The sequence below is a fragment of the Dendropsophus ebraccatus genome, chromosome 1 (genome assembly GCF_027789765.1).
Source record: "Dendropsophus ebraccatus isolate aDenEbr1 chromosome 1, aDenEbr1.pat, whole genome shotgun sequence".
Classification (NCBI taxonomy): Eukaryota; Metazoa; Chordata; class Amphibia; order Anura; family Hylidae; genus Dendropsophus; species Dendropsophus ebraccatus.
The window spans coordinates 220,813,829-220,837,612 of record NC_091454.1 but is presented as its reverse complement, the minus strand read 5'-3'; the positions used below and the strand labels follow the sequence as shown (position 1 = coordinate 220,837,612).

General features: G+C 40.2%; 1 protein-coding gene across 1 annotated transcript; it reads right to left on the bottom strand.

The window, feature by feature from the left end:
• Positions 1-4,682: 4,682 nt before the first annotated feature.
• On the bottom strand, positions 4,683-19,930 carry LOC138784792 (extracellular calcium-sensing receptor-like). The gene is made up of 7 exons (XM_069960484.1): positions 19,803-19,930; positions 17,560-17,851; positions 15,870-16,682; positions 13,139-13,354; positions 8,739-9,611; positions 5,790-5,913; positions 4,683-5,605 (listed from the first exon to the last, which is right to left on the bottom strand). The coding sequence occupies exons 1-7, from the start codon at positions 19,928-19,930 to the stop codon at positions 4,683-4,685; spliced, it is 3,369 nt and encodes a 1,122-aa protein (XP_069816585.1).
• Positions 19,931-23,784: the final 3,854 nt, after the last annotated feature.

The window sequence follows — 23,784 nt, the reverse complement described above, 5'->3', positions numbered from 1 at the left end:
TCCTCTAATACCTGTGGGGTAAAAATGGTCACCACACACCAAGATGAATTCTTTGAGGGGTGCTCTTTCCAAAATGTGGTGACTTTTGGGGGGAATCTATTCTGCTGACTCTACAGGGGCTCAGCAAACGCACCTGGCGCTCAGAAACTTCTTCAGAAAAATCTGCACTGAAAATGCTAATTGGCGCTCCTTCCCTTCTGAGCCCAGCTGTGTGCCCATGCAGTGGTTTATGCCCACATATGGGGTACCGTTGTACTCAGGAGAACCTGCTTTACATATATTGGGGTGACATTTCTCTCCTGTTCCTCGTGAAATTGAGAAATTTCAAACTAAAGGAACATATTATTGGAAAAATTCGAGTTTTTCATTTTTACTGTCTACTTTTGAATACTTTCCTCAAATACCTGTGGGGTCAAAATGCTCACCACACCCCAAAATAAATTCTATGAGGGGTGCACTTTCCAAAATGGAGTGACTTATTGGGAGATTTTACTCTGTGGACACTACAGGGGCTCTGCAAACGCACCTGGCACTCGGAAACTTCTTCAGCAAAATCTGCATTGAAAAAGCTAATTGGCGCTCCTTCCCTTTTGAGCCCTCCTGTGTGCCCATACAGTGGTTTACGACCACATATGGGGTACCATTGTACTCAGGAGAACCTGCGTTACAAATTTTGTGGTACTTTTTTCCTCTTGTTCCTCGTGAAATTGAGAAATTTCAAACTAAAAGAACATAATATTGGAAAAATTTGAGTTTTTCATTTTTACTGTCTACTTTTGAATACTTTCCTCTAATACCTGTGGGGTCAAAATGGTCACCACACACCAAGATGAATACTTTGAGGGGTGCACTTTCCAAAATGGAGTGACTTATGGCGAGATTTTACTCTGCGGACACTACAGGGGCTCTGCAAACGCACCTGGCGCTCGGAAACTTCTGCAGCAAAATCTGCATTGAAAAAGCTAATTGGCGCTCCTTCCCTTCTGAGCCCTCCTGTGTGCCCATGCAGTGGTTTATGCCCACATATGGGGTACCATTGTACTCAGGAGAACCTGCGTTACAAATTTTGGGGTACTTTTTTCCTCTTGTTCCTCGTGAAATTGAGAAATTTCAAACTAAACGAACATATTATTGGAAGAATTCAAGTTTTTCATTTTTACTGTCTTCTTTTGAATACTTTCCTGTAATACCTGTGGGGTCAAAATGGTCACCACACACCAAGATGAATTCTTTGAGGGGTGTACTTTCCAAAATGGGGTGACTTATGGGGGGTTTTCTCTCTGCTGACACTACAGGGGCACTACAAACGCACCTGGCGCTCAGAAACTTCTTCAGCAAAATCTGCATTGGAAAAGCTAATTGGCGCTCCCTTCCTTCTGAGCCCTGCTGTGTGCCCATACAGTGGTTTACGCCCACATATGGGGTACCGTTGTACTCAAGAGAACCTGCATTACAAATTTTGGGGTGCTTTTTGTCTCATATTCCTTTTGAAAATGAGAAACTTTAATCTAAACGTATATATTATTGGAAAATTAAAATTTTCAATTTTTTTACTGCCTAATTGTGAATACTTTCCTCCAGCCCCTGTAGGGTTAAAATGCTCATTATACCCCTAGATTAATTCTTTAAGGTGTGTATTTTCCAAAATGGGGTCACTTATGGGGGTTTTCAGGATACCAGACTTCTAAATCCATTTAAAAAAAGAACTGGTCCCTAAAAAAATCAGTTTCACGAAAATGTGATAATTTGCTGATAAATTTCTAAGCCCCATAACACCCTAAAAAAGTAAAATATGTTTACCAAATTATGCCAGAATAAAGAAGACATATTGGTAATGTGACTTAGTAACTAATTTATGTGCTACGACTTTCTTTTTTTTAGAAGCAGAGAATTTCAAAGTTCATAAAATGCAAATTTTTTCAATTTTTCATGATATTTTGATGTTTTTCACAAAAAACACACAAAATAGTGACCAAATTTTGCCACTAACATAAAGTGCCATATGTCACGAAAAAACAATCTCAGAATCGATAGCATACGTTAAAGCATCACTGAGCTATAAGAGCATAAAGTGAGACAGGTCAGATTTTGAAAAATTAGCCTGGTCATTAAGGCTCAAACTAGCTGCAGCACGAAGGGGTTAAGTGGAGTACAGTAGTACAGTTCAAGTTACGGTTCAAGTTAGTCACTTGGTCTGTCACCTCATCCAAGGTGCGGGTCTGCAATAGATCTGGCTGGTAAGGCAGACATGTAAGCACTTTAAAGGTGACAAAATATGTGCAAAGAGACAAGTGAGGCAAGTAGGGCTGTCTGTTGTTCCTCACAGTCCTTTAAGCAGAGTGGATGTTATGCTTTGAGGGGGTCTTCTTATTTTTTGAAGATCTCTGTTTAGGAGCTGCTGCCCATCGGGAGAAAGCCGGCAGGGCAGGTAGTTGTTCTCCGGGTTCAAATGGAAGCCATGATGGGACATCCACTGGTTGCAGACCGAGCAGGGGCCAGGCTGTTTCCAAGTCTCGAGGAGTGTGGATAACGATGCGTTTTCCATTTTTCGTCACCGCTACTCTGAAAGGGTATAACCATGCATATTGTAAGTTATTGTCCCGTAGCAATTCCAAGAATGGCCGCATGATACGCCGTTTCGCCAAGGTAGATGGTGCAATGTCCTGGTATAGGGCAATGTCACTGTCTGCGTATCTGAGCGGTCGTTTAACCCGTGCGGCCTCTAAAATGGCGGAGGTGTCCACGAAGGATAGAAGGCCACAGATGACGTCTCTGGGAGGGTCATTGAGCTTTGGCTTCGGCCTGATTGCTCTGTGGATTCTCTCTATTACGATGGACTCTGTTCTTTCAGGACCTAGTAGGTCAGTGAATATGTCTTTTTCGATTTTAGGCAGAGTGTCGTTGGCCCAGGCCTCGGGGAGCCCCTTTAGACGGACGTTGTTGCGTCTACTCCTATTCTCCTGGTCATCTAACAGTGTTAGTGTTCTGTTGATCTGTTCGGTGTGCATGTGGAGATTGGAGGTTACAGCTGCGGCGTGTGTAGAAATGTCCGAGACTGCATTCTCAAGTGTCTCTACTCTATTTCCCTCCTCTTGTACTTCTGCCTTTATGTCGGCCAGTTCAGCTAATACAGGTTTGAGGGCCTGGGTGAGCGTCTTTTTCATAAAGGATCTTAGAAAAGACGTTGTGAGGGGCTCACCTTGGTCGCTGTCTGCCACACTCTCGTGGTCTGAGTCATCCGCCGTTCCTCTCTGTGAGGACGAGCCAGGCGCCATTTTGAGTGGTGAGGCGGGTGAACGTGAGTTCTTCTTTTTTAGGAAATTGGTGGGGTTACCTTGTTTTTTGTTCTTGCCCGGGGTGCTGTAGGGCTCTCGGAAGAGGTCTCTGCCAACTCTGTTCATAATGGGTGCTGTAAAGAGGTTCTTTATGGCAGTTCTCCCGCACTAGCAGACGGAGCGAGGCTTACATGCGTCTGCTCTAGCGCTCGGTCAGGCTTCGCCCCCCGCAGCAATCCCTTTTGAAGGTTATTTGAGAATTATAGAACCTAATGGCAAGTGATTGGCTTATAGTCAGCTAAAATTGGATTTTATTTTACCTGCTTTTAGCAACCATAGATTAAGAGATGAGATTTGGAAGCAGGGCCCGGAGCTAAAAGCTGGCTGTCATTCAAGCAAGGGTAGGGATGGAACAGGCAGCAACCATTTATCCTAGTAAACCTGCATGTTTTACTGACAGATCTGCTCAGTGTGGGTTCAGACATTTTGAACATTGAGAGTTCTTAGAGTTGTGCTTCTCTATGCTATTAAGATCCATAAGATTAAGATCTCAGCTTCCTGGACCATTGGGAGGGGTGAGAAGCAAAGAGCAGAAAAGTAATGACTGATATAATAGATACTTTATTTGACTTTTCCATTATATTTACATTTAATTTATTTATTTAATTAGATATTTATGTAGATTTAGGAAAATAATCACATGATGAAATATAGACATATCACTGATTGACTCTTCACAGCCACGACCGATTTGTAGAAGCTATAGTGGACCCCATGGCCCCTACTAGTCCAACCGTATTTTATAGTTAAATATTAGCTAGGAGGCTCTTTAGACTCTCATTAAACAGAATTACTACATATAAAAAGTAGTTTATTAATATTCTGATATTATTTTATTTAGACATTATAACTACAGCTGAGCAAACAGGGGTTCGGTAGATCTTTACTAAAAGTTTGGTTCGGCATGGAATCCAACCTTTGTGATTAGTTTTGGTCAAACCTTCTAAAATCTATATTCCGTTAGTACAGGGGCTCAAATTTACTAAGACTGTCTAAGTGCAATTAGATCATTAAATCTGGCAAATTTATCCGGCAGTTTGATAAATATGTTGCAAGACTTTCTACTCGTAGTTTACACCATCTATTACTTGGCTTCAAGTCTGTCAGAATTTTCAGACAGATTAAGGAACATTTTTCGGTTCACTTCTGTTAACTACTTTTTCAGCCAGAATTCTGGTGGAGACAGATTAGTAAATTAGGGCCAATAGGGCCAATTGTGTTTTTAAACAAGCTTTTGGTTACCAAGGGGCACTATCTGTAAACCTGTAACCAGGCATGTTGCTATAGGTAAATTTGATGGAAAGTGAAGTTTTTGCTTGAGGAATGGCAGAACTGAACTTTAAAATTTTATCGAACGTGTATGGTGCTAACTTTGTTTTTCCTCATCATATTTTCCTTGGAATTCATTTCAGGTCTGAACAGTATGAAAAAACACTTAGGAAGAAACATACAGATGACTAAAGCCCAACTGGAGGCCAAGATGGCAAAGATCTCCATAGCCACTGTGTACCTGCCCTGAGCACTGAGGGAGGCCGGGATATAAGATATCCAGACACTGAGGAAGGCCAACATGCTGAATGTAATATACTGGGCTTCATTGAAGCTGTCGGGAAGTCTTCGAGCCAGGAAGGCAACAATGAAACTTATGGTGGCCAGAAGAAAGTGATAACCTAACATGGTCCAGAAGGCGATGGGTGACCCCTCATTGCAATCAACAATGATAATATCAGGTTTAATGTAAGTGTTATATTGTGCATATGGTGGGGCAATGGCCAACCAGGTGACACACAGGATGAACTGTAACAAACAACAGATTAAAATAATCATATAGGAGATTCTGACTGTCGTCCATCTTCTCAGACTGCTTCCTGGTTTGGTGGCCATAAATGCAAGAACAACCATGATCGTTTTGGCCAAAATACAAGCAACACAGAGAGTGAAGACCAGGCCAAAGGTCACCTGACGTAGGAGACACTTGTAGCGTTCTGGGTAACCAATAAACACTAAGGAGCAGTAGAAGCAAAGACAAAGGGACATCAACAAGAGGCAACTTAGGGAATAATTGCTGGCTTTTACAATAGGGGTGGTTCTATGTTTAATAAAAAGCCTCAAAATAAGAAGAGGAACAATGGATGAGACCAAGCTGGATGCAGCTAATGTGGCTCCTAACACATCTTCATAAGACAAGAACTCAGTGGGTTTCGGGAGACAGCTGGACTTTTCATGATTAGGCCACTGGTCCCATGGACATCTGATGCAGTTAATGGAACCTGAAAAGGAAATAAAGAGTGGCTTTTTATTTCACAGTTTTAAGCTTTTTCCCTCCTCTAGTAAGAATAGAAGGGCTTGTGGCCAATGCAGAACATGTCACTCTATTTGATAAAATATAATAATTATAATTATATAAAATTTAAACATCAATAAGATCTTGGATACTATTGTGAGAAAACCTACCAGTCTGGTTGGTGATCTCATCTTGAAGACAGGGAACACATTCAAAGCAGCAGACAGGTTGTCCCTGCATAGCTGCTTTCCTAAACCCCGGAGAACAGCTCTCGCTACAGACAGAACGGGGGATCTGTGGGGACAAAGATGTTCTGTTATACAAACCAGATAATCTTCCAATGTATGAAAAAAGTATTGATATATATATATGTTGCCCAGGGGCAGGCCAGGTGCCACCAGGATTAGTTGTTTTTGTGAAACTCAGGAATAATGGTCTTCTTCTGGGATGGAACAAAGCGCATGGTAATGCTTTGGACCCACCTGGCGACAAGTGGTTATTGGCAGAAGCATGTGGTAGAAAACAAAAGAAAAAGGTTTAGTGCCAAGAATATAGAGAGTGGATGGTCCATGTGTGTGCCTATGGGTTGTGAACTACTGGCTTGTGATCTAAAGATGGGCAGGGCCTTTCCCACCTGAGAACATTTGCTGGCAGCCAATATAAGCTTGAACATTCGGAGAGTTAGCTGGTGGAAGGCTTTGTGCAGTAAATACATTGACATAAGCTCAGTGTGCAACACAACAATCACTGAGCTCAGGTAGATAAGTGAAAAAAATATCAATGGAATACTCATTCAATAGTCTCTATTGACCCCCAATAAATTTTAATATGCAAAAAAAAAAAGGTCCATGGAGACTCCGTCACGAGTCTCGAAACATGGGAATAACCACCTAGTGGTGGTCTCCTGGTGACTGAGGCTCCACAGACCTTTTTTTTTTTTTTTTTGCACCAGCTTAGTGTGCTCACAACCTAAAAAGAGTACCTCATGGGGAGTCCTATGTGTATATAGAGACATTGTCAGCCTGAGGGGGGGGGGGGGGGGGTAAGTAGTGCTGAATGTCAACCCAAAATTACCTGTATATTATAAACAACTTGAGTAGGTTTACCGCTCAAACCACAATATTGCCAGCATTCGGTAGTGGTCAGTACCTATGTCCCGATGTGTTCGGATCTAGGGCGGGTGCCGTTAGAAGCCCAGGAGCTCACTGGGCGTGCATGTAGAAATCCAGGGTAAAAAAGTTCATGGCACTCCAATTCCCAAAATAATGATCCTTTATTTCATAGCAAGCAGGAATAAATCCACATAAAAAACAACAAAGCGTGCACAGCAACGCGTTTCGACGTCTCCGTCTTTATCACAGCTTATGCATCATACAATTAAAAGCCACTTTATATACAAAATGTTTGCAAGTAAAATCAAGAAGGAAATGAACCTCTCACCTATCCTTGGCGTCCGCTCAACTCCACTGCGCATGCGTCAATTAGCTTGATTTTGCAGAGGCTGATGAGAGAGCGGTGCAAAGGAAATAGGTGGTGTTCACACCAGTGGAAAAAGACAAGGCATAATACTAATACTGATAAACATGATAACATTATATCAAAAAAATTTTTATATGAAAAAGATCATGAAAACATGCTATCTTAATTTAATTTATATACATATAACCTTACTCTACAAAAAACTATTTATATATATACATCAAATCTGTTCTATAATTTAGTCCTTTAGGGAAACGGGTGTCCATGTTCAAAATCCAAAAGGCTTCACGATTTAAAACCTTCTGTGACCAGTTCCCTCCTCTACAATCTTTATGGACCTTTTCCAAACCAAAAAAACAAAAATATTTTAAATCACCATCATGAGTAGATATAAAGTGTTTAGCTGCTCCAGACACATTTTCTCCCCTCCGTCCAATGTCGTAAATATGTTCTGCAATACGGGTTTTTAATTTTCTTGTGGTGCACCCTATGTAGGTTTTATCACAAGCAGAGCAAAAAATAGCATATATTAGATGATCACTATTGCAATTCATAAAAGTTTTAATCTGATGTGTTTTGGTTTTGTTAGTATCCATGAATGAAATAGTTTTTTTAGTGTACTTACAGACATTGCAACGTACTCCACCACAGGGAAAGAACCCTTTCTGTGATAGCCACACTTTTCCTCTATTCTGGCTGTGCTTGGGCACTGTGGGGGAGATCAAGTTACCAATGGTTACACCTCTTCTCGCCACAAATTTACAACCTCCCTCTATAATCCTATTTAGTTTTTCATCCTGACCTAGAATGGGTAAATGTTTTTTGAGGATATTTTTAATGTCATTGAATTGCATACTATATGAGGTGCTGAAAACTACTCCCTTATTCTTGTTCTCCTCCTCATAAGAGGGAGAAAACAAAAGAGATTTACGATCTCTATGTGCCAAAGAATTCTTTGCTCTATTAAGCATCCAGGGGCGGTAATTCCTTTTGGACAATCTCCTATCTATCTCTCTTGTTTGTTTCTCATAATCTTGCTCACGGGAACATGCTCTTTTGGTTCTGAGATATTCACCCTTGGGAATAGCCGTGATCGTGTGCTTGGGGTGACAGCTGGTGGCCTCTAGAATATTATTACAAGTTATCGGCTTTCTATAAAGAGATGTGACCACACAGCCCGAGATAGCGTCTCCCTTCAATGACAAATCTAGAAAGTCAATGGATTCAGTGAGATCTGTATTAGTGAATCTAATGTTGTAAGGGTTGTCATTAATGTAGGTGATAAAATCTTGTATGGGCGGTACATCGCGACCCCAAATAAACAAGAGGTCGTCGATGTACCGCCCATACCACACTATGCAATCCACAAAAGGATTATACGAGGAAAAGAGGAAAGTATCCTCCCACCATGCCATGTACAAATTTGCCAGGGTGGGGGAGAAGCAAGACCCCATCGGGGCTCCAGTAATCTGAAAGAAAAATTCACCCTCAAACAGAAAAAAATTATTTTTAAGTAAGAATTCTACTGACATTAGAATAAATTGATTAATTTCATCTGAATATAATCTGGTTCTACATAGATGGTATTGTAGTGACTTTATCGCTAGATGGTGTGGTATACATGAATAAAGACCTATTACGTCACATGAGAACCATCTGTAAGATTCATTCCACTTGAAGTCATACAATGACTTCAATACTTCTTTGCTGTCCTTAAGATGACCCACACAATTTTTCACAATGGGTTGCAATAGATCATCCACCCAAATACTGACTTTCTCGGACAGTGATCCTATGCTAGATATTACAGGTCTGAGAGGAGGGGGAAAGACAGACTTGTGCACTTTAGGCAAGCCGTGGAAGACAGGGGTCACAGGGTTCTCCACCATGAGATAGCCACAATCCCTCTCTGTGAGAACCCCCAGACCCCTGCCCTCCTCGAGCAGGCTATGCAAACGGGCTTTACACACTGACTCAGGATTGTCCCGAACTTTCCTATAGGTATTGTTATCTCCCAAAATGGTGTGTGCCTGCTGCAAATAGAGACCCAAGTCCATCACGACCACAGCTCCCCCCTTGTCGGCATTCTTAACTATTAAGTTATTAGATGTTAATTCAGACAAAACTTTTGACATATTATGTAATGCCGTTTTTTTGGGGGCATGGTCGTGTAAGGACTTGAGATCTCTCTCCACAGCATATTGGAAACCATCCAAAGCAGGTACCCTGGATTTAATTGGGTAAAAACCCGGGTTGTTTTTAATTTTGGACGGTAATGGAGCTGTGGAGATAAAATCATGATTGCTCTCAGATTGTAAATCTTTTAACTGAGATACCATTATTTGTTCATCAAAATCACAGATGGCCCTATCAGGGACATCTAATCTAATATCTGATTGTGGTAGGTGCTCACCTGTTTCTCCCTCTGTGTCCTCAAAGAAATGCCTCTTTACTGTCAATAATCTGGTGAATTTGTTCACATCTAACAAAGTATGAAATAAATCAAAGTTCTGCTGTGGAACAAAATTAAGTCCTTTCTGTCCTTTCAGAAAGGACTTAATTTTGTTCCACAGCAGAACTTTGATTTATTTCATACTTTGTTAGATGTGAACAAATTCACCAGATTATTGACAGTAAAGAGGCATTTCTTTGAGGACACAGAGGGAGAAACAGGTGAGCACCCACCACAATCAGATATTAGATTAGATGTCCCTGATAGGGCCATCTGTAATTTTGATGAACAAATAATGGTATCTCAGTTAAAAGATTTACAATCTGAGTGTAACGATGATTTTATCTCCACAGCTCCATTACCGTCCAAAATTAAAAACAACCCGGGTTTTTACCCAATTAAATCCAGGGTACCTGCTTTGGATGGTTTCCAATATGCTGTGGAGAGAGATCTCAAGTCCTTACACGACCATGCCCCCAAAAAAACGGCATTACATAATATGTCAAAAGTTTTGTCTGAATTAACATCTAATAACTTAATAGTTAAGAATGCCGACAAGGGGGGAGCTGTGGTCGTGATGGACTTGGGTCTCTATTTGCAGCAGGCACACACCATTTTGGGAGATAACAATACCTATAGGAAAGTTCGGGACAATCCTGAGTCAGTGTGTAAAGCCCGTTTGCATAGCCTGCTCGAGGAGGGCAGGGGTCTGGGGGTTCTCACAGAGAGGGATTGTGGCTATCTCATGGTGGAGAACCCTGTGACCCCTGTCTTCCACGGCTTGCCTAAAGTGCACAAGTCTGTCTTTCCCCCTCCTCTCAGACCTGTAATATCTAGCATAGGATCACTGTCCGAGAAAGTCAGTATTTGGGTGGATGATCTATTGCAACCCATTGTGAAAAATTGTGTGGGTCATCTTAAGGACAGCAAAGAAGTATTGAAGTCATTGTATGACTTCAAGTGGAATGAATCTTACAGATGGTTCTCATGTGACGTAATAGGTCTTTATTCATGTATACCACACCTTCTAGCGATAAAGTCACTACAATACCATCTATGTAGAACCAGATTATATTCAGATGAAATTAATCAATTTATTCTAATGTCAGTAGAATTCTTACTTAAAAATAATTTTTTTCTGTTTGAGGGTGAATTTTTCTTTCAGATTACTGGAGCCCCGATGGGGTCTTGCTTCTCCCCCACCCTGGCAAATTTGTACATGGCATGGTGGGAGGATACTTTCCTCTTTTCCTCGTATAATCCTTTTGTGGATTGCATAGTGTGGTATGGGCGGTACATCGACGACCTCTTGTTTATTTGGGGTCGCGATGTACCGCCCATACAAGATTTTATCACCTACATTAATGACAACCCTTACAACATTAGATTCACTAATACAGATCTCACTGAATCCATTGACTTTCTAGATTTGTCATTGAAGGGAGACGCTATCTCGGGCTGTGTGGTCACATCTCTTTATAGAAAGCCGATAACTTGTAATAATATTCTAGAGGCCACCAGCTGTCACCCCAAGCACACGATCACGGCTATTCCCAAGGGTGAATATCTCAGAACCAAAAGAGCATGTTCCCGTGAGCAAGATTATGAGAAACAAACAAGAGAGATAGATAGGAGATTGTCCAAAAGGAATTACCGCCCCTGGATGCTTAATAGAGCAAAGAATTCTTTGGCACATAGAGATCGTAAATCTCTTTTGTTTTCTCCCTCTTATGAGGAGGAGAACAAGAATAAGGGAGTAGTTTTCAGCACCTCATATAGTATGCAATTCAATGACATTAAAAATATCCTCAAAAAACATTTACCCATTCTAGGTCAGGATGAAAAACTAAATAGGATTATAGAGGGAGGTTGTAAATTTGTGGCGAGAAGAGGTGTAACCATTGGTAACTTGATCTCCCCCACAGTGCCCAAGCACAGCCAGAATAGAGGAAAAGTGTGGCTATCACAGAAAGGGTTCTTTCCCTGTGGTGGAGTACGTTGCAATGTCTGTAAGTACACTAAAAAAACTATTTCATTCATGGATACTAACAAAACCAAAACACATCAGATTAAAACTTTTATGAATTGCAATAGTGATCATCTAATATATGCTATTTTTTGCTCTGCTTGTGATAAAACCTACATAGGGTGCACCACAAGAAAATTAAAAACCCGTATTGCAGAACATATTTACGACATTGGACGGAGGGGAGAAAATGTGTCTGGAGCAGCTAAACACTTTATATCTACTCATGATGGTGATTTAAAATATTTTTGTTTTTTTGGTTTGGAAAAGGTCCATAAAGATTGTAGAGGAGGGAACTGGTCACAGAAGGTTTTAAATCGTGAAGCCTTTTGGATTTTGAACATGGACACCCGTTTCCCTAAAGGACTAAATTATAGAACAGATTTGATGTATATATATAAATAGTTTTTTGTAGAGTAAGGTTATATGTATATAAATTAAATTAAGATAGCATGTTTTCATGATCTTTTTCATATAAAAATTTTTTTGATATAATGTTATCATGTTTATCAGTATTAGTATTATGCCTTGTCTTTTTCCACTGGTGTGAACACCACCTATTTCCTTTGCACCGCTCTCTCATCAGCCTCTGCAAAATCAAGCTAATTGACGCATGCGCAGTGGAGTTGAGCGGACGCCAAGGATAGGTGAGAGGTTCATTTCCTTCTTGATTTTACTTGCAAACATTTTGTATATAAAGTGGCTTTTAATTGTATGATGCATAAGCTGTGATAAAGACGGAGACGTCGAAACGCGTTGCTGTGCACGCTTTGTTTTTTATGTGGATTTATTCCTGCTTGCTATGAAATAAAGGATCATTATTTTGGGAATTGGAGTGCCATGAACTTTTTTACCCTGGATTTCCAAAATTACCTGTAATTTGACCCAGTAAGGGTTATGGCTTAGTTTTGTGGCTTCTTGAAAAGAGCTATAGCTAAGGCCTCTTCATCAAGGGCTTTGAGGCACTGTCTTAGGGGGCAAGTGGAAGAAGAAGATCTTATAAGAGAAGGACCAAAATGTGGAAGATCATGGGCCTTTAAGTCTATACTCTGGGATAATTGGACTAGAACTCGGTAGAGTAGGAGCAGAGGCAGAGAGCTCTGGATGATAGGGTCTGTGCTGGGAGAAATATGCATTTATAATTCAGAATAAATATTAGTTCTGTGTGAAGTAACACAGTTATTGGTTAGGGCTTCTGTGGAGTAAACAAAAGACCTGACATAGAAATTACTTCCAAGTTAAAGAGATTATGTTACCTTCAAAACCCCTTTATACTTCAAGAATCAGAGCCAAAGGACAAACACGACCATTGAGAAGCTCCCACATGTACTCAATTGGGTTCAGGCCAGGGGATTTAGGGGTCTACGGTAGTTTGGCCAATTATGACCGAACATATAGATACATGCAGGCCCTTAAAATCACTGAACTATGGCCAATATGTACATCAATCCTAGGTGATAAGTGGAGCAAGAGGTGGGATCACAAATGTATCTTAGCATATACACAATCGAATGGTAGATTCCCAGTTTCATTGACTTTTTGTAATTAGTTTAACATCTCACCAGTTTTTCTTCAGTAGGCCATAAGATCAGACTTGTGTTGACTATCAGGGCTTTATCAGAAGTACTATAGGCGCCAATCCTAATTTGTCCAATGGTCTCATCTTGATTCATTTGCCAGTTTACAATGTGATAGATGGTAGGTAAGTCACCATTCTCATCAAAGTAGATCTCGCTCCCAATAAGAGTCATCCTGATCTTTCTTATATAATATGTAAGCTACAATGGGAAACACAAGAGGTTAAATCAAAAGCTAACACAGCGTTGCCACTTTAAAATTTTAAAATTGAAAAAATAAAGTCAACCATAAATGAGGAATTCAAATAATCAAATCATATATAGATGTTAGGTTTTAAAGGGGATTTTTCATGAGATTTTTCAACATCTTTACCTACTTCCATATAAAGTAGTGGAGCTGCAGGACTTATTAACATTTATGCCATGGGTCCTTAAGTCAGAGGCTCCCATGACATAAATGTACGGCAAGGGTCCTTAAGGGGTTTAAAATACTTTTTTTTTTTTTTTTTGTCGATTATACATACATTGATTGCTCATAGGGGTCAATGCAGTATATAGGTATTTCACTGATCCATTATCTCAGCACTCAATTTTTTCAGGCTTCTGAAGACAGGCTAAAGCAATCCCAGATGTCAAGTAGCCCAGGAGGCCTAGCAGAGGGACCCCGGCTGCATGTGGAATGGCTGCTCATGATCTCGCAGCAGGAACCCAATCCGTGCCACTGGCCCACAATTTTTTGTCCATTTAAATGCTGCTGTCAGTTTTCATGGCAGCATTTAAATGGTTAAATAGCCAGCAGGGTTACATCATGGAGTGAAAGGTCCCAAAGTATCCCCAGTAATGTTTCTTGTTGAAGTCAAGGGGACAAATCTTGTCTATTATGGTATATGTCCATTGGATTTCCTGTAAAGCATATAGTTTAAAGGGGTTATCCAATGCTACAAAAACATGGCCACTTTTCCCCCTCTCTTGTCTCCAGTTTAGATGTTGTTTGCAATTAAGCTTCATTTACTTCAATGGAACTTAGTTTGAAACCCCACCCAATCTGGAGACAAGAGAGGGGGAAAAGTGGCCATGTTTTTGTAGCGCTGTATAACCCCTTTAATGATGTTAAAAATGGCTTAGACAAAATGGCTGCTTCCATAATAGTATACAATGTAAATAATTATAATCATAAAATAGAAAAAGATGTTTAAAGTGTCACTGTTGTTTTGTTTGTTTTTTTGCAGAAATCAATAGTCTAGGCGATTTTAAGAAACTTTGTAATTGGGTTCATTAGGCAAATATGCCATTATCTGCATTCACAAAGAATTTTCCAAGGTCCCCCTCCTCTCCTTTCTGTCATCCACTGCTCATTTTCAGTAAATCTCAACTCTTTTACATCAGTAGGATCCTGTCTGTGCTATGGAGAGGGGAGGGGGGAAGAAGGAGATCAGTCGGCAACAGAGAACAAAGGATTACACAGCAGGGAGCCGCTGAAAGACCCTGTTCAGAGGCCAGAGAGGTCAGTGCTGACTTCAGAGGAGATAGCCTGGTAATGTAGCTGTAAATTAACTCTTTTTTGTCCTGTTTTGATGCCTCATCTCCCTCCACCCCTCCCCTCTTCATAGAGAACAATGAAGACGGGGGGTGGGGGGCCTTCAAACTGCTTTTTCATCATAAAAATACTATAACTATAAACTATAAAGTTTCTTAAAATTGCCTGTACTATTGACTTCTGCAAATAAATAAATAAATAAACAAATAACGACAGTGACACTTTAAGTATCTGGTTCTGATCAGTAAAAATAAAATCTAGGTAATACTTTTCCTTCAAGTGGATTCCTTTAGAATACAGAGACACTGGAACTCCCTGAGGCACTTCTCCATCTCCAGCACTAGTATCTGCTGAGTGTATGGGGCCACCATACATTGGTTGACAGGCATGTGGAAACATTGGGCTGCTCTCTTTTACATAGAGCAAGATTGGTGACCAATCAAGAGGTGGGAACACTGGACCAGTCAGAGCCGAAGTTGATGTTTGAGACTTTTTTTAGGGCACCTACTGGCCACAGGTGCCTGTGATTGGTCTCCTTGAGCTTTTACCATTATGGTTATTATTAAGTATCCAGCTTTCCTGGCATTATGGCTTTCATCCTTTGTTCTGACCTAACTTTTGCCTGATGCATTGGATACTAACCTCCTGATTCTGGCATACTGTAGCTTAACCTGAACTCATATCCTGTCTGTCCTTCTGGTTTGGATCCTTCGCCATTTTTCTGGTTTCTCAATTGTTTTCCGATTTTGCTCATTAGTTATTAACTCTCTTTTCTCACTTAGTCCTGTCTGGGGACCGTCGCCCAGTTGGGTGGATTGCCCAAGTTAATAAGGACAATGGCTAAGGTGAGAACATGACTCTTTATATACAGAATCATCTTCGCCCACATACTACATCTTGTATAGTGCTAGACACAGGTGAAGGGGATGCTGTTTCTGATATAAGATAAATGTGGAGAGGACATTATATAAGTACAACAGCTTATTACTGTGTGTTGTGCTATGTGAGACAAAATAAGCAGACGCCATCGCACATAATACCCCATCATGGTTTGAACAGATGGAACAATACAGAGAGGACATTTTTTGTGTGTGTGTAGGTTAAAATGTTATCATTGTGGACCTTGAACCATCTCAGTTATCTAAGATTTCATAGTTTAGATCCTTCATCTACATTTACCTGCCATGGCTTGAAATTCCGGATGTCAGCACAGCTCCCATTGGCAAATGGTCCTTCCCCGGGTTTGCAGGTTTTAAGATCATTTAAAGCTTTAGCCAGGGTATATACAGAATAATACATATTATGAGTATATCTTAGACTGTTGTTGAAAATAGAACTGTCCATTATATCATCAAGCTTTTCCTTTCCGGTGCAGTTCCTTATGGCGGTGTTGCCACTGTTAGGATATGTACAACTAAAAAGTTTTTCAAAGTATTGTTTTGCCCAGTTTGGTCCCGTAGAAGCAAGAGGTTGAATGTTCTTCAGAAACTGGCTGAAGCCGGGAATAACATAACCAAAGGTAGCAATGCCAAGTACTCCCTTTAAAACCGTAAAATAATAACTTGTTGTCAATAAGGTTGATTTGGTCCAACCAGTATTGCCAATAAAAATTTTCCCAGTGACATTCTGCTTCATCAACTCATTCACAACGGGAATGAAATCAACATCATAAGCGAACACAACAAACACTCTGGCTGTGGACTCTTTGATGGCCCTCACTATTCGAGGAGCATTACGATCTGGTTGACCTAGACGGATATATTCAGTAAAAGCCAAACATGCTCCAGCCTTGAGTAACTCTTGTCTGATTGGGTAAATTCCCTCAAGACCATAATCGTTGTCACTCGCTATAAGACCAACCCAAGTCCAGCCAAAGCTCAGAATAAATTGAGCAATTCCAATGGATTGGGATTTATCATTCGCAAGCACCCTGAAGAAGGATGGAAATATTCTCCTATTACTCAGAAGAGAGACACTTGCTAATGGACTGACCTAGAAAAAAAAAAGAAAGTGAGAAATTTCATATACTGTACAAAAACGTTAAACTGGGTCTACTCTGGTGATGAGTTGTTATACTAAAATTACAATAGCTGTCATATCTAAGGATGTCATGGAGCTGTGGCTTTAATACAGAAGATCTGTCCAGTAAACCTTGTAAAAGATATTCTCCTCCTGGGATAGTTTACTCCTATTTAGTCTGAAAGTCTTGGTTTTAGCCTTGGGCTCATCTTCTTATTATACCATAAGCATCCTTACTGCAAGTGTTGACTCCTGGCTTGGGCAAAATTTAGCTTTTGCTCCTATCCAGACACTATGGGCATCATGACTTGGGAATCTGATCCATATCTCCTTGTTGGGGTTAAAGAGTTTAGAAAGAGGGAGATGCTTTACACAACACACACATCACATTAGACAGGTCAACAAGCTTTTTTTTTTTACTGAGCATCCAAGCAGCACGCAGTACTCGCTTGAGTATCAAGTACTTTTAAGTAGCCAGATACTCGACCAAATACTACAACCTAACGTGCATGCACGCTAAGCTCTACTGATTAATATACTGAGACACAACCCTAAGAAAAGAGGAGGAGCTTGGAAAAACTGTCAAATGAACACCACAGGTATCCACTGTTTGGCTACCCCAACCTATAAAAGTGTTAACAGCTCTTTCCATTCAGATTCCCTCCTTGTACATATTAGTGTTATACCTGAAAGGTTTTACTTTAAGCTGGTTATCGTAACCATTGACAATTGTTCTAGTTTTTCCAACATTTGTACATTATAATAATTTTAATAATGTTGTTTTGTATTTAACATTTGAATCATCAATGGGTATGAACAAGTGGCATGCAATGTAATTGTATTGTCTTACCTGAGGATATTTGAATGTTCCCAAAACATAAGCCAAGATAATAGAGTTGGCCGAAACTGAGCTTCCGATGGCAGCAGAGAAAGACGATCTAGACTGACACTGGTTGTTGGTGAATGTGATACTAGAGTCAGTCAGGAACTGTAAAGCTCCCTGTAATTCATAGTGAGGTATATTACATGTGTCATACATCTGGAATCCTAATGTAACGTTTGACAAAAGAAAAGGATCATTATTGACCTCCACAGTGGTGAACATCAAGGCCTGAAGTAGATGATAAGATCCCAGGCTGAACCTGGAGGACACAAATGTGTTAGTTTTGCAAAAACTTTTAAAAGACTGATTTATGATTTAGAGGCCTTATTATGTATACATTGCATTGTAGTAAACAAAACTTCATAACTTATTAAATTAGCTAATATTTTCATTATCCTTTCTAACCCATTAAGGACCCATCATGTACCGGTACACCATTAGGTCCATGGGCCCTATGAAATGCTTCATAGATGGTGAGGACCTGCAGCTTTCAGCAGCTTTATCCTCACCATTTATAGCAGGAAGTAGAAATTGTACAGCTACTTGTCATTAACCCCCTTAAATGCTGAGCACTTTACGATCTGGACTCTCGCAATGTGACCTGATAATTTTCCCTGATACTTACTAGAGATGAGCGAATCTGCCATAGGCTGCATCCCAGCTTTCCAGGCGGTCCTCCGGCTGTATCCACCCTCTTTACGGAGGCTGCAGACAGCGGGTATCAGACGCTGAGAGTTCAGGTTCATACGAAACCAAACCTCGGCAGGTTCGCTCATCTCTAATACTTACCCCTATGCAGTCGGAGCCCAAAACTTCTCATAGTGTTTGCGTCAGGCAGACTCTACGAGAATATTACAGATAACACTGATCAATGCTATGCAATGGCACAGCATTGAACATTGTAAACAAAAATGTAAATAAGGGGACCATGAAGCCTCAGTTGCGAGTCTCAAACTACGGGAATAGCCAAATATCCATCCAGGAAAGGAAAACCTGTTTCCAAGGGGTGCCTTCTAGTGGGCAGATCACCAAACCACCCTGATACATAGGCCCTTAAGTCCGACTCGTTTGTGAGTATTGGAACATAAATAAGGAAATACCAGGGTGGCCCCTCTCGCGTTAAAGTCTAACTCAGTTGCAAGTATTGGGACATGACTTTATTTACCAAAGCCAGGCATCCATCCAGGCTTTATGTTCCAATACTCGCAACCGAGTGGGACTTAAGGGGCTATGTATCAGGATGATTTGGTGATCTCCCCACTAAGAGGCAATCCTTTGCAACAGGTTTATCGTCCCTGGAGGGATATCTGGCTATTCCCATGTTTAAAACTCGCAACTGAGGCTCCATGAACCCCTTTTTTGCATATTTAAATTTATAGAAGGCAATGTATCAATGGAGACTCTTGAGTGAATACTTCATTGTTTTTATTTTCACTGATCTCCCTGAGCTCAGTGATTGCTGTGTTTTGAAAGCAAAAATGTAAAAATATTTTTAAAAATAAGGCATTTGTCCGATATAACAATATTGTAAACAGTGCAAGGAAAAAGACAAAAAAAAAAACCCACCAGGATTGCTGATTTCTTTGTCATATTACATTTCAGAAAGAAAAAAAAGTATAAAAAGTAAACGAAATATCCTCTCAACAAAAATGTGATGCTAATAAATACGAGAGATTTTGCCGCAAACAAAATAATGGCCCAAACAGCACCATAGATGTAAAAATAAAAGTTCTATGGCTCTTAGATGGTGAAGAATGAAAATAGCTACTCTACACTACAAGACAACCAAACCGCAAGGCCATCGTACAGTATATCACAACTATACTACAAGCTTAGTACAAGGCACCCATTAAAAAAATTAAATAAATAAAAAGAAAAAAAATGATCGAGGTAGATACGAGTGAACCCACTGAAATTTGTTGTTGAATCATACTAGAGCAGGGACCCTTGTCACAAGATAGGAGTCCCTGTGCCTATTCACTGGTGCTGAGGCATACATTCTATCCCATTCTATCAGTTTAAGGACTCGTCATGGGGTGATGACAGTTTTTGGTAGATGTAAGAAGCATAAGAACACTCAAAAAACCTGGAAAAATTACACATAAAAGAAAGACTAAAAAAATAATTGAAGATTGTTCCTAAATTTGTAGATGTAAAAAAAGGCAATAGCTTTACCCCAGCAGCAGCAACCTGGCATTGAGCTTACTTACAATCTGCAGGTGGTCCTGGGCGGCTTCACATTGAATGTCAGTGTTTGGTAGATCTTGTCCGTGTTAATAGGCAGTAATACTCCTATCATGATATCTCCAGGTTGTCTGATCCCCTCCAGGTCGGACATAGCTGGTAATCTACATATCTCCCCCAAAGAACAGATTATTGACATGAAATGAAACAGAAGAATCTCCAGAAGGCTGACGTATACATGAGCCATATAACGGTTTAACTATTGGATGAGCTGAAAGCATAGAAAATGCATTACATATAGATGAGTATATCATATGACAACACCATGTGATAAAACAATATATAAATTTAATAAATTCATTTAATATAATTTTGTACATAGGGAGATAAGGGGGGGGGGCACCTCTTATCTATGGTTTACAAGTGTGGTCACAGCTACAACCCCTGTATCTATGACACTGGATATACTGATGGAACAAAAAAGGTCTACAGGAAAGGAACAATCAGCTTAGATTCCCGAGACGACAACATTCAGATGGGGGTTGGACTGAAAAGAAAGATTGAACGAATAAGAAGAGTTTGAATTTTTAAAACTGTACTCCGCTCTAATTCCAGCATCCATCAGTGGCTGTTCACTCTTCTTTGTTCATGTATGATTGAATAAGAAGGGCAATTGCTTTCTCTATTGTCTGTGTTTTATACATATACTGTACATTTAGATATACATTGAGTAGCCTCTGCCATCTGCCCTCTCTTGATTGGAGCTTCCCTATGTACAGGATGGGACTGGCTGCTATGCAACCAGGTTACCCCCCCTGGCATTAAAGGGGTTATTCAGCGTTAAAAAAACATGGCCACTTTCCCCCTACTGTTGTCTCCAGATTGGGTGGGGTTTTGAAACTCAGTTCCATTGAAGTAAATGGAGCTTAATTGCAAACCGCACCTGAACTGGAGACAAAAGTAGGGGGGAAAGTGGCTGTGTTTTTGTAGCACTGGATAACCCCTTAAAGCAAGTTAATGGTATGCTGGGTTGTATATATAATAGTATGCTGAGATATATATATATATATATATATATATATATATATATATATATATATAATGGTATGCTGGGCTATAAATATATATATATATATATATATATATATATATATATATATATATATATATATATTGATATGGTAGGCTATATATACTGCATAATGGTATGCTGGCGATCCCTCTATAGTGTTCTAAATGAGGGAAGAAGGGATATAGAGAACTTAATATATGTTATAGGAGGAAAGAAGGGAAAGAGAGGACATGATGGAAACCTTTATATATGTTACAGGAGGAAGAAGGGAAAGGGAGGAGATGATGGAAACCTTTATATATGTTACAGGAGGAAGAAGGGAAAGGGAGGAGATGATGGAAACCCTTATATATGTTATAGGAGGAAGAAGGGAAAGGGAGGACATGATGGAAACCTTTATATATGTTACAGGAGGAAGAAGGGAAAGGGAGGACATGATGGAAACCTTTATATATGTTATAGGAGGAAGAAGGGAAAGGGGGGACATGATGGAAACCAATATATATGTTACATGAGGAAGAAGGGAAAGGGGGGACATGATGGAAACCTTTATATGTTACAGGAGGAAGAAGGGAAAGGGGGACATGATGGAAACCTTTATATATGTTACAGGAGGAAGAAGGGAAAGGGAGGACATGATGGAAACCTTTATATATGTTATAGGAGGAAGAAGGGAAAGGGGGGACATGATGGAAACCAATATATATGTTACATGAGGAAGAAGGGAAAGGGGGGACATGATGGAAACCCTTATATATGTTACAGGAGGAAGAAGGGAAAGGGGGGACATGATGGAAATCTTTATATATGTTACAGGAGGAAAAAGGGAAAGGGAGGACATGATGGACACCTTTATATATGTTACAGGAGGAAGAAGGGAAAGGGAGGACACGATGGAAACCTATATATATGGTTACAGGAGGAAGAAGGGAAAGGGGGGACATGATGGAAACCTTTATATATATTACAGGAGGAAGAAGGGAAAGGGAGGAGATGATGGAAACCTTTATATATATTATAGGAGGAAGAAGGGAAAGGAGGACACGATGGAAACCTATATATCTGTTACAGGAGGAAGAAGGGAAAGGGAGGACATGATGGAAACCTGCATATCTGTTACAGGAGGAAGAAGGGAAAGGGAGGACACGATGGAAACCTATATATCTGTTACAGGAGGAAGAAGGGAAAGGGAGGACATGATGGAAACCTTTATATATGTTACAGAAGGAAGAAGGGAAAGGGAGGAGATGATGGAAACCCTTATATATGTTATAGGAGGAAGAAGGGAAAGGAGGACATGATGGAAACCTTTATATATGTTACAGGAGGAAGAAGGGAAAGGGAGGACATGATGGATACCTTTATATCTGTTACAGGAGGAAGAAGGGAAAGGGAGGAGATGATGGAAACCTTTATATATGTTATGGGAGGAAGAAGGGAAAGGAGGATATGATGGAAACCTTTATATATGTTACAGGAGGAAGAAGGGAAAGGGGGGACATGATGGAAACCTTTATATATGTAATAGGAGGAAGAAGGGAAAGGGAGGACATAATGGAAACCTTTATATATGTTACAGGAGGAAGAATGGAAAGGGAGGACATGATGGAAACCTTTATATATGTTACATGAGGAAGAAGGGAAAGGAGGACATGATGGAAACCTTTATATATATTACAGGGGGAAGAAGGGAAAGAGAGGACATGATGGAAACCTTAATATATGTTACAGGAGCAAGAAGGGAAAGGGAGGACATGATGGAAACCTTAATATATGTTACAGGAGGAAGAAGTGAAAGGGGGACATGATGGAAACCTTTATATATATTACAGGGGGAAGAAGGGAAAGAGAGGACATGATGGAAACCTTAATATATGTTACAGGAGGAAGAAGGGAAAGGAGGGACATGATGGAAACCTTTATATATGTTACAGGAGGAAGAAGTGAAAGGGGGACATGATAGAAACCTGTATATATGTTACAGGAGGAAGAAGGGAAAAATAGGACATGATGGAAACCTTTTTATATATGTTACAGGGCATTACATTATGGCACGAACCCCCTCAGGAGTGCACTGAACATCTGCAGCAGGATGCCTTTTTTACCATCAGGACGCTATTGATGAGTATTACTGGTTTTCAGACACATGTATATTTTTTGCTATTGAGCATTTGATATTAATCCAGCGATACTAGGATGCACTTATCAGTTGCATGACTGGGCAAATCGCAACAGCATATCGTATCTAAGCATGCCCGGTATCTCTGTGTAAGTGATTTGTGGTTGGGGCCACCCTTTTAAGGAGGTGGGTCACCCCAAAAGGCAGGGAAAGTACTATCAATTAGGAGTGGACAGAGTGCACCTTGTCCTCTCGTGTGTTCCCTTAGAATACGTTCCTGTGCTTATACTGGTATTTTCCTAAGTGCGGTTATGTAGATTCAGATTGGTGATTCTATATATTTGGGTTATATATATTTTTTTATCCAAATTTTGATCTTGATTAAAAGTTATGTTTTAAGTCCCTAAGTGCTTACTTTGCTATGAATGAAACCTATATATGTTACAGGAGGAAGAAGGGAAAGGAGGACATGATGGAAACCCTTATATGTTACAGGAGGAAGAAGGGAAAGGAGGACATGATGGAAACCTTTATATATGTTACAGGAGGAAGAAGGGAAAGGAGGACATGATGGAAACCTTTATATATGTTACAGGAGGAAGAAGGGAAAGGAGGACATGATGGAAACCTTTATATATGTTACAGGAGGAAGAAGGGAAAGGAGGACATGATGGAAACCTTTATATATGTTACAGGAGGAAGAAGGGAAATGAGGACATGATGGAAACCTTTATATATGTTACAGGAGGAAGAAGGGAAAGGGGGCATGAAACCTTTATATATGTTACAGGAGGAAGAAGGGAAAGGGGGGACATGA